This window comes from Trachurus trachurus (genome assembly GCF_905171665.1).
Source record: "Trachurus trachurus genome assembly, chromosome: 23".
In the NCBI taxonomy this organism is placed as follows: domain Eukaryota; kingdom Metazoa; phylum Chordata; class Actinopteri; order Carangiformes; family Carangidae; genus Trachurus; species Trachurus trachurus.
In genome coordinates, this window is record NC_139912.1 from 22,476,279 (window position 1) to 22,488,411 (window position 12,133).

The window sequence follows — 12,133 nt, forward strand, 5'->3', positions numbered from 1 at the left end:
GAGAGTAGACCTGGTTGGAGGTGGCGAGCTTTCAGCGCAACCTCGGCGGGACATTTTCGCACAAAACTTCAACTGCACCAAGCTGAATCTGTGACGCCTCCCCCTGCTGCGCGGCCACGCCTATCTCAGTGCAGCGCGATCTGCCAATCTTCCAATCTGACTTTGCACTAGGCTGCGCTGGTCGAAACTTGCATTAGACCGGCTGCGTTACCTTGGGTTAGGGTTAGGGCTAGGGCCCCAAGTGTTAAATGCTTGGTCAGACTCGACAATGAAAACATAGCAATGTTATAAGTTTTCAGGCCTTTCTTAAAGGGACAGTTCAACATTTTGTCAAATTGGCCCATTGCCATAATGTGAAGATATTATCTCATAGCGTGGTGAATGTGCAGGTCACAACTTGTCCACCAGAGCGTTGTGGAGTTGTTGGATTGTGTATTTGATGAGTTTGATGAGCGAAACCAAGAAATCCCATGAGCCTCCGTAGAGTAGCTCTGAGCAGCTCGTGGCTCTACTCCGCCATTATAAAAATAGCTTGCACTGACAATTAAAGGTAGCAAATCTACTTCTAAAACTACAGGGATTATGGCAATGGGCCAATTTGCCAAAATGTTGAACTATCCCTTTAACACCGTTGCTTGCACAGTGATTCTCTGTGGCTAACTTCCCATTTTAAATGAATGAAGGCAGACTTTGTGTCAGATTTAAAAAGAGAAACTATAGACTATTAGGCGACTCACTTGTGTCCCCCATGATGACTCAAAATAGAGCACATTGTTATTGATGACATTCCTCATTTAACTGAGCTATCTCCATCTCCTTCATCCATAGTAGTGTCTCCCTTATATATTCTGCTCAGAGTCAGCTTGGAGCAGTTTTCTATTACCCAAAGAGCTCATGGCAAGAGATAAATCCAGCGTGTCCCATTATTCTCACTGATGTTGCACAGGCATTGAAAGGTGTTTTCTGTGTTCTCTAATAAAAGTTGAATTCAGCACAACTGGACCTGAATTGAAGATGTTTCACCACCCTCAGAGGCTCCAAAACCTCTTGGATGAGAGTCAGTGACAACTAACAATCTTATATACTATATATATGTTTATATTTTACTACTACTTTATTTAGCTATGTTTTTATAGTAATTTTTTTACTGTCTTTATTGCTGTTTTAACCTTTTACACTGTGCAGAATGCACCTCAATTTCATTGTTGTGTGACTGATCAGTATCTATTCTGTTCTACTATCACTGCACAATAAACATACAGTAGAGCTCATGTGATGGTTGCTTTTTCCTTTCAATACAGCCACATACTGCTGTGTGGATAAGAATATGACCACTTTTCTGCTAAACCCTTCAAAAGAAAGAAAATATCCTGAAATGAGACGCTGTTCATCTGAAGGACATTTATTTTGAAATTATTGGCTCACACGAGCCACAATAGCAAACAAAAAAAGGTTTCCTCCTAAAAGAGAAGATGTTCACTTTGAACACATTTATTTTTTGCCCCCAAGAACTTGAAATGATATTCATAAGTTTCATGCCAGTAATTAAAATGGAATGAATCGCTTGAAAAAATAGAATAATCGCTGCTGTACAACTGAGAGTGAGTACAAAAAAAAAAAGAGAGATCAGAAAGTCATTGCACTGTATTACAATGTTGTAGAAAGAAAATGGCAATAAATGGTGTGACAGAGAGAAACACCTTGTCATCCAGTCAATCTCTAGAGGCACATGGTGGAGCTGAAGAGGGCCAGTGGCCACATTCACATGCATATAACAGGCTGCTGCTGCTGCTGCTGCTCAGTTATTACAACACAGAGTTGGTTTAGTTTGAGAGTTTACTTTACTTCCAATTCAGATTTCCTCCCGGAGTAACAGGGACCAACTTTATAATCAGGTTGCTGCATCCGGATCAGTTTTCTCTGACCTTTTAAACATGACATATTCTATTAGAAATCACTCATGTGAGGATGAAACAGGTCATGTTCACACAGATGACATTAGTTTGGTGTGAGGAGAGAATCAGACTGAGCTGAGGTGAAAACTGATAATTAACTGTAGACACTGGACGTACGTGTAAACGACATGTGACTGCTGTGTGTACTGCACAACTGGCCCCCCGCTGAGGATAACGCACAAGACCAACGGTCAGAAGACATGACTGACTGACTGAGTGAGTGTGAATGCAGGAGGTTGACATAATGTACAGAGGATTTCGTGCTTTGTCGGACAGTGTGTGAACTTTCACAGAATGAAACAGGAAGCTGAGGCTGCACAGGTGAACATCTGTAAAGGTACAACGCAAAGGAAACGTCTCTGCTGATTGGCTGATCCAAAGCAATATTGGACTTTATCAAAGCCTGCTCCCCTTAGCTACACCCATCAGTGATGGTGCACTGGATGGCTACATAGTAATGTTGTGCTGTTATAGTGAGGCTGAAGCTGCAGGCGAACAGTGACTTCACCAGATGGTGATTCATGTAGAAACAGCTGGATACATCAGTTAGTCCCAGTGTTGTTTGTATGATAAAGGAAAATGTCTTTCATTCTAACATGAAGCTGTTCAGCTGCCGAGCTCATCTACTTTTTATGATTTTACTTTAAATGCTACAGGACAACAGGTTGGACGTGTTGGTAAACAAAATACCGTCTCTGATGATCACTGGAATCAAAACTTCCCCAGGTTAAAGGGATAGTTCAACATTTTGGCAAATTGGCCCATTGCCATAATTACTATAGTTTTGGAGTAGTAGTTTTCGATACCTTTAATTGTCGGTGCAAGCTATTTTTAGAACAGCAGAGCAGAGCCATGAGCTGCTCAGAGCTACACTACGGAGGATAATGGGATTTCTTGGTTTCCCTCATCAAACTCATCAAATACACAATCCAACAACTCCAAAACGCTCTGGTGGACAAGTTGTGACCTGCACATTCACCACGCTATGAGATAATAACAGAACGTTACCAGACAGAGTTGTTTTAGAGGTAAATTCATGCAAAACCGCTGACGCACGTTCCCGTCGGGGGCATTTTTTGCAGTCTCTGCATTTCTGTTATTATCTCATAGCGTGGTGAGTGTGGAGATCACAACTTGTCCACCAGAGCGTTGTGGAGTTGTTGGATTGTGTATTTGATGAGTTTGATGAGGGAAACCAAGAAATCCCATTAGCCTCCGTAGTGTAGCTCTGGGCAGCTCACGGCTCTGCTCCGCCGTTCTAAAAATAGCTTGCACCGACAATTTAAGGTAAACAACCCTATACTACTCCTAACACTATAGGGATTATAGGAATGGGCCAATTTGCCAAAATGTTGAACTATCCCTTTAAATCTAAAAACTGGATGTGAGACAGTCTTTTACCCATCACCTGTAGTTAGCTTGTGTCGCCCTCGCCCTTGTTCACTGACCAGTTTAGATAAGCAGCTCCACAGCTGGACATGTGAATGTTCGCAGCTTATAGTAGAGCAGATAAAGTCGGCTTTGAATTGGTTCCTTTGGCTTTTGTGTTCTTGAGTTTGGAAAGTTAGAGCCACCAGAGTGCTGCTCTTTCTGCAGACATCCCTTAGTCTCAGTTGATATAACTATGACAGGACAAAACATATTTGGGGGCGTGGTTTATCAAAACTCTCAACAACTGGTTGTCAGTCTGCTTGAAATTATCAATATGTCATCACTTTATTATTGTGTGTGCGTACGAGTGTAAACATCATTCATTAGATTGAGTCTTGGAATAAAAAAAATCATCTGACTCGGTTCAGTTCAGAAGAAACATGATTATTACAGTGCTGGTCCTCGAGACTGGACATCGATTCACCTGCCGGTCCCCAAGAGTCACAAAAGGCCGGTGGTTAGAGACGGGATCAAAGCTGGTTCAACAGTTCAGTTCATCTGAAGCAAAAAAAAAAAAAAAAAAAAAAAGGACAGCAGGCTTCACCTCACTTGGCCTCCACCACCACCACTCTGTGTGTGTGTGTGTGTCCCTCCGCTGAACTGTGATCTGACGGCGTAGAGAATAACACGCCATCAAATGTTGCGACACGGTGGGTGGTAAATCCTCACAGCATATTCCAGCCAGGGAGATTTTATTTGGGGAGAAAACCTGGGATTGAGGCTGAGCTGGCAGAGTGAAGCACTTTGCCAACAGCAGCCAGGTTTTCCTCAGAGCTGCGGGTGGTGGCTAGTGTTTTCCTGCTCCTTTTAATTAAACCAGCAATGTAATATGCAAGTGCTTTGGTGCAAATTATGAAGATAAAAATGCTACTGGGAACAGTCCATATTTATGAAATATAATGCTTCTTGCGTAGAAAAAAAAATGGCTGGACCAGAGTATAGTTTTTTTTTTTTTTTTTTGTAAACCATCACGTGGTTTAAGTGAAGTTTCATCCAGTAATGTGAAGCGGAGGAATGCGCTGGCTAGTGACAGAGAGCACCCACCATTCCCACAAGGCTTAAAGGTGCGAGAAGTCTTGTTGGCAGACGAGCGGAGTTTCCGTCACGCTTCCCGTCCCGCCTCAGTCGCCCACGTCGCTGTCCTGGTCTCCTATGAGCCACAGGAAGTGGAAGCTGAGAGCCAGCAGGGCGGTGCCCAGTAGGTCGCCCAGCGCCGTTAGGTACGGAATGGAAAAACTGTCCGGGTCCTTGCCGCTCCGCCACATGGAGTGCACCATCCAGTCTGCTATACTTAACAGCAGCAGCACCTGAGAGAGAAGAGAGAAGACAGAGGGTGTTAGACGGTGGTGGTTCAGGTGGGTTCATTTCTCTCAGGAAGATTAGACGGCGGGGATGAAATATCTATCTGCTCCGAAGGGTTTGCGCTGCTTGTCTGGCAAATGATCCGAGAAATGGGAAACTTGTTGCCCCACGGTTTCTGCACAAATGAAGCAGAATATGTACACATAGGAAATATTTACTCATAAATATTTAAGGTGCTGGTAGGTGGATGCGGTTGCTTTTGGACAAAGTCATGTCAACTAGCCTTCAGTTATCAATCTGTACAGAACTTGGTGAGCCACTTTGTTTTTCAGTGAATGTTTAACTATTAATTTCTACAAGAATCCAATTATGTCTTGCACAACTAATATATACACTACCAGTCAAAAGTTTGGACACACCTTCTCATTCAATGGTCTTTCTTTATTTTCATTATTTTCTACATTATAGATTCATACTTAAAACATTAAAACTATGAAGGAACACATATGGATTTATGTAGTAAACACAAAAGTGTTATCTGTAACCTGACCTAAACCACACTGAGATGGTTTGGGATGAGATGGACCACAGAGCGAAGGCAAAACAGCCAACGTGCTGAGCAATGTACAATGTAGAAAGTCATAAAAATAAAGAAAAAACAGTGAATGAGAAAGTGTCAGAACTTTTGACTGGTAGCATGTAAATAAAACTACATGAGACTAATATAAAAGATATTATACTGCACATACAAAACCCATATAAATCTTCTTTCTTTTCAATTACAATGCTGTCAAAAAGGAGTTTTAAAGGGATAGTTCAACATTTTGGCAAATTGGCCCATTGCCATAATCCCTATAGTTTTAGGAGTAGGTTTGTTACCTTTAATTGTCGTTGCAAGCTATTTTTAGAACGGCGGAGCAGAGCCGCTAGCTGCTCAGAGCTACAGTACAGTACGCTACGGAGGCTAATGGAATTTCTTGGTTTCATCAAATACACAATCCAACAACTGGACAAGTTGTGACCTGCACATTCACCACACTTTACCAGACGGAGTTGTTTTAGGGGTAAACCGCTGATACGTGTTCCCGTCGGGAGCAGTTTTTCGGCAAGCAGTCTCTGTATTTTCCTCGAAAACAACTCTGTCTCATAATGTTCCATTATTATCTCATAGTGTGGTGAATGTGCAGGTCACAACTTGTCCACCAGAGCGTTTTGGAGTTGTTGGATTGTGTATTTGATGAGTTTGATGAAGGAAACCAAGAAATCCCATTATCCTCTGTAGCGTAGCTCTGAGCAGCTCACGGCTCTGCTCCGCCATTATAAAAATAGCTTGCACCGACAATTAAAGGAAACTTCTAAAACTATAGGGATTATGGCAATGGGCCAATTTGCCAAAATGATGAAAAATCACTTTAATAATTTGAAAACAACAGTTGCAGGTGTTTCTTCTGCTGATACCTACAGCTTCAGGAGTCTAAAACTAGTGCTCCAGACTTCCTATGGTGCTGATACTGGCTCACCACTGTAATCAGTCACATGCTCCGAGTTCAAAATATGGCTGTCTTACTGGCAGCCTGAGTAGGATCATGATGTTCTCAGGTGATGCTGAGAGGTCGGAGTTCAGCGGATGCTCTTTAATGAAGTGTTGGACTGTAACTAATCCATGTTAATTATGTGATAGGCCTCAACCTCGTGACCTCCGTGCTTCTGGGTAAATGTCTCCACCACTAATGGATGGGTTGTGATGAAATGAGGTTCAGAACTTTGGTGATTCTCGTTTAGTGGTATTAATGAGACAACATTATCATTTGGACTTTGTTGCATGACCAATTACCTGCAGATCCTTACTCCCTACAGTAGTTTAAAGGGATAGTAGCATTTTTTTAAAAGTGGGGTTGTATGATCTACAAATAGCCCCTAAGTACTTTAATTGCAGTAGAAGACTCTCTACACTTCTCCCGTTAGCAACGCCAGCCCATAATCCTGCCCAGAGATTTACAACATTACGGCCTATTTTCGTGGCCTAAAAGAGGTTTTACCTGAAAAAAAAATACAGTTCCATTGTTCACTATAATATAATTTTTTCCAGCCCCTCAAAGTGCAGGAAAAACACAGTTTTTATTTGGAGATAAATTATATTATAGCGAACAATGGAACTGTGTATTTTTTTCATGTAAAACCTCTTTTAGGCCGCGAAAATAGGCCGTTTCTTTGGGTCCATTCACAACACTGTATGTTGTAAATCTCTGGGCAGGGCTATGGGCTGGCGTTGCTAACGGGAGGAGTGCAGAGAGTCTTCTACTGCAATTAAAGTACTTAGTAGCATTTTTTTTAAGTGGGGTTGTATGATCTACAAATAGCCCCTATCCCTTTAAGCACACTAACATGGCAGCTCCTGTTCCGTTACTTTCTCCTTCTTTTGATTTGATTTTTGCATCTGTTCTATTTTGTTTTCTTCTTCACAGCTGTACTTAAGACTATATTTGCAAAATAAAGTAGGAGAAGAGGAAGAGGCCGACCTGAGCGTCGTTTATAACTGAGGAAGAGAAAGATAAGTATGGTGGAGAAATGAAACAGCTTGTGTTATCAATAAGTGCACGTAGAATGGCACAAACACTTAAAGTGTAGTGGAAACAGAGACGGAGTAATGGACAAGGAAGACAAACTGTCAGACGAGTTAAGATAGTGTTATTCATAATTCAAGGTTCTACGCATAGAGCGATTGGTACTGAGAAAAAAAAAGAGCAGTCTATTAAAAGATAAGAATGAGTCTATAATTTAAGGGGGAAATGAGCTGTCTGGGGTTCGCCGTGCAAACAGTAAAAAAACAAACAAGCGTTGCAGTCGGTGAAGGATACCGACACGGTAAGAATACAAGCAGGGATGATGGGTATCGAGCCGGAGCAGAGGGGAATCGATAATGACAATATATCATTTTCTGTGTTAAAAAAACCAACAACAAACACAAAACCACAAATGTATGAGTCCTGATAACCTGTTGACAGCCCCGTCTTTGAAGGAGGGTAATCCCGCTAAACAACGCTGCCCCCCCCCCCCCCCCCCCCATCCCATGCTTTCCTCTCCAATAATGTTGAGTCGCGGGGAGATGAAAGCGTCGCACAGGTGAACAACAAGCTGTCAGGGCTGACTATTCTGAGAGGGAAGCGTTCGGGCTTTGTTTTTCATTCGCGGTGACAGCGGCGGCAGAGTTGGACATCCTCTCGGCTGCTGCAGTTGTTGCTTTTGCGCCGTCGCCTGCCTCTGAACTGTCAACTGCAATCCATCATTTACACTGCACACTTTCCACCAAGGATATTACTGTGTGTTTTTTCTTCTTCTTTTTCTTCTAACAATAAAAGAAAGACACAAAAGGGAAAGACTTTCGACTGGAAAGTTCTTTAAAGAGCCTGATAAGTCTGATTTTTGGATTTTGGCAAAAAGAACAAATAAATGAAAGAAACAAATGTAAAAGAGTGTTATTCGTTATTTCTCTCTCTGGTCCTTTAATCATGTCGTGAGTGACAAGAGAGAGGAAGCACATACGCGATCAAACTGATGTTGATTCTCGCCCACATGCACGCGCCTTTTGTGTCAGTCCATCAAGCTACACATCACTTGAGCTACACTCGAATGGAAATGCACAGCAGAAAAAGCCCGTCTTGAGGGTTTGTCAGTCTGTTGTGAATGCTAGCTGATGCAGAAGTTTGATTGTAATTCCTTTGACGCCTCTCACGCCTGAGCCAAAATTCATGCTCCGACATGTGTAATCATACAATTTTCTTTCATGTAGCAACTTGAAGAAAAGTACATGAATATGTGAGTCTGGTCTGGCGATGTGGTTTGTAAAAACACCACAGCAGCCTGAAGCGCTTTAGATGCTTCACAGACTTCTTTTTGGTTTGGGTTTTTTTGTTGTTGTTTTGTTTGTTTTTTACTGGTGAAAATACAAAATACAAGATGACTGTACAAAGAAACCAACAACTTTGTTCTCTGCGTTTAGTATTGAACCATATTGTGGTTCAAAACTAAGTTAGGTTTAAAAAGTAAATAAAGTAAAAGAGTAACTGGGGATCAGTCTTCACTTTCAATTGAGTAAAGGCATCTGAAATTTGGCTAAACACAGCAGCTAGCAACTGCTTCAATGGTGCACGTTTCCAATTTCCTGAGTCTTTCCTCCATTGCAGCAAATAAACTACATGTATTACTCATACCATTATAACTTAAAGGATCCATCACCTGAAAATCACTTTTTTTCAGGTTATTGCATGTATAACTCAATCTTCTCTGTTACTGACAATAGCTGACATGTTTTCCAGGCAAAGAACTTCACTCTTGCCTCCTCCCCCTTGAATTCACCAGGAGAGGAAAAAAAACGCGATTTCTGATTGGGCTTCTCGTTGACGTCACCAAGAAGCCGAGGAGGAGGAGGGGGGTGGGCTCTGGGGGTTCTGGGGGCTCAGAAATCATCACATTAACATCAATAAATACATGTTTTACAATGAACCGATCAGCCTGTATTACATTTTTTTTATTTATATATCCACCTTTTTCTGAACGTCAAAAACGTAAGCCGGTTTTGCTCTTCCGGTGGAATTTTATATTTACGTTTCCATGGTTATGGAATTTTTTTTTTTCAATGAAAATCTGTAAAACAAGATCGCATATTTTTCTCGCGAGAGCAAAATTGGGTACACAAATAGGGATAAATAAAGGTGAATGTTGCATATTATTTCTCAAAAATGTGCATTTAAGACCCCTTCAACACCTGAAACAAATATAAATACCAGGTGATGGATCCTTTAAGGTGGCACATCTCGGTTCAGTTGAGAAAACTTTATTTATCCCATACGGGCAATTCAGTTTACAGCTCCCAGTTCAATTAAGTTAGAAAAGGAAAAACACAACACATACAGCAATCATTCATTGGACATACAACTCTGACACTCAACTCTCATGGTTTCCCAGCAGCGAAGTCATGTACATGTGCAGACATGCAAGAGTAGCCTATTCCAATACGGAAAAGAATGACTAAATAGACTAAGTAAATAAATAGGGACAAGCACAAACCTACTCACTAAAATTGGCGTTCATCAACCTAATAACTGAAGGGATAAAAGAATCTGAGGAGTGATTTGTCTTCCTCAAGAGGCCGAGTAGCGTCACCCTGAGGACATCAGAGTAAACTCATTGGACATGACTGGTCTCCTGCTTCAGGATGCATTTTGCTTTATGGACCACATGTTTTTTTTCCAGAGCACACTCAGGTCTGGTAGCTGGACTCCAATCATCTTGGGACAGACCCTGACAATCTGATTCAGACTGTTCTTGTCCTTCACTGACAGACCATTGAACCAACAAATAAAAGAGAATGTTAAAAGCCTCTCAATAAAAGAATGATAAAAGGAACATCAAATAGTTTTAGAAACACTGAAAGAGTTTAGTTTCCACATCAGGTGGATTCTTTGTTGTCCCCGTTTGACAAGTGACTGTGTTTTTGTCGAACTTGAGATGGGAGTCAAATATAGTTCGTAAGTATTTATAGGTTTCCACGATTTGGACTGGTTCACCATGTATCTGGCTATGTTTTGGCTCTGTACTGTTGTTTCTAAAATCAATGATCAACTCCTTTGTTTTCCTTACACCCTTACATCTAGTGAGAGAGAGGGAGAGAGAAGCCATCTTGAACTGCGAAGCTGAAGAAACTCGCAGATCTGAAGAGCACGTAAACAACTGGAAATGAGACAACATACTGACTGACTGCAGCCCTTCAGCTTGGCAATGAAAAACCCTGTTAAGAAATAAAAGGTTTGTGTCCCCTGGGCTTTTAATTGGAAAGGAAATGTATATTTTGTATTGACGCACAATGAAGCAACTATAAAACAAAAGCAGCAAGCAATCATCAGTCATTACACATACAGTATGTACCGGAATAAGCCCGCCAGAGATAAAGACCTGTCACCTTGTGCGGTTGAGGTAAATAAATGTGTCAGTCACTATTTGAGGGAAATAAACCGGTTGAAATTTGCGTGTTATAATGACAGATTTTGGTTTTTCATTCCTAATAAGACTGCAAAAATCTCTAAAAACATTCTTTCACATCATAACGGGTTATTGGTGGAGATTGATGGACAAAAACTATTTTGATGATGAATAAAATGACACTATGAAGAGTATAAAAAGTGAAGGAGTTTGAACATGAAGGTTTCGTCAGTTATTCATGATGTTTGTCTCTGAGACACACAAACGTCCCTCCTCTGTTTACACCGGTTTGCTTCTCTGATCCTGCTCCGTCTCTGTGCCTCAATTAATTATGCAGGAATCCACAAAACCCTCAGACGTGTTATTCAAAGAAACCTACAATTCCTGAACACACACACACACACACACACACGTACTGTAATACTGCTTAATGTCATTCTACTTCTTCTTCGGAAACACAGCGAGTACTTATCGTCGGTACATAATTGGATTTATCCGTACTTTTCAAAAATACCTGCTGACTGAAATGCTCGATTTACGAGCAGTTTCACTCCATTGATCTGATATTGTAGACTATTATTCCTGAATGAAATTATATTCAGCAGTGACAACAATACGCACTGACAGTGGCGTCTTTGTATTCATTTGGATGCATTTATAAGGGAATAAATGTGGTAGAAAAGAAATAACCTTTTTTTTTCTTTTTTCTTTCAAACACTGGGCCTCTTACAAGAACCACTCATACAAACTCCACAAGATTTATTCATAAAAGATGAGAGTCCATTAAAATGAATAAATCCTTAAGTATTTCCTGTGTATCCAGTCTAGCCTAATATATCTCATTCTTTGTGCCATATAGCTCCATTACTGTCCAAGCATTATTAAAACACTAATAACACTCCAATGGAGCACAATATTATAAAACGCATGGGCCCTGAAGTTTATTTAGTAAGAGCTCCTTAGATTAAAAGAGATCTGAAAACAACATTTTCAGATTTTGTACGGCAGAGGCGACTGAACATGTTTTCTACTTTGCTTTTTTGGTTTGTAAGCATTTGAAAAATGATAAGTTCTGTATCTAATCAAAGTGACGTGCAGATCACACACTTCCTCCCTTCAGATGCTGCCAAATGGTGTGAGCCCGACCTGAAGAAAGTCTCTGACACTCCGGGGCCTCGGCTGTGGAGGACCAGGTGGTGCGAGACAAAAAAAGTTCATCCAGTGCTTTCACACATCTCACAGCTCCAGCAGCGTCAGCTTTTGGATTCACCCTTTCAACTGCAGCATCTCGCCCTCTGCCACGGCGGGCGAACGCTGAGAGCCCCTGACCGCAGCTGTAGCACTAATCTCCCTCAGTTCTGTTTCGGGGGGCGCTGGGAGCCACGCTATCAGTTGATGGGGTAATGTTAGTGCGGGCTGCCAGGACTCTCTCTCCCTCCCTGCTGCCTCTCTGCCCTCCTGCCAGT

The 12,133-nt window shown here is 41.5% G+C and overlaps 1 protein-coding gene across 3 annotated transcripts in view; it reads right to left on the reverse strand.

Annotated features, from left to right (window-relative positions):
• Positions 1–3,265: 3,265 nt before the first annotated feature.
• Positions 3,266–12,133, reverse strand: part of slc41a2b (solute carrier family 41 member 2b) — a 45,846-nt gene continuing 36,978 nt past the window's right edge. For all 3 annotated transcript variants that reach the window (XM_083999100.1, XM_083999101.1, XM_083999102.1), the window contains exon 11: positions 3,266–4,693. In XM_083999100.1, coding sequence (XP_083855226.1) covers positions 4,508–4,693 — 186 coding nt within the window. In that variant the 3' untranslated portion in view covers positions 3,266–4,507. The remainder of the gene's footprint in view (positions 4,694–12,133) is intronic.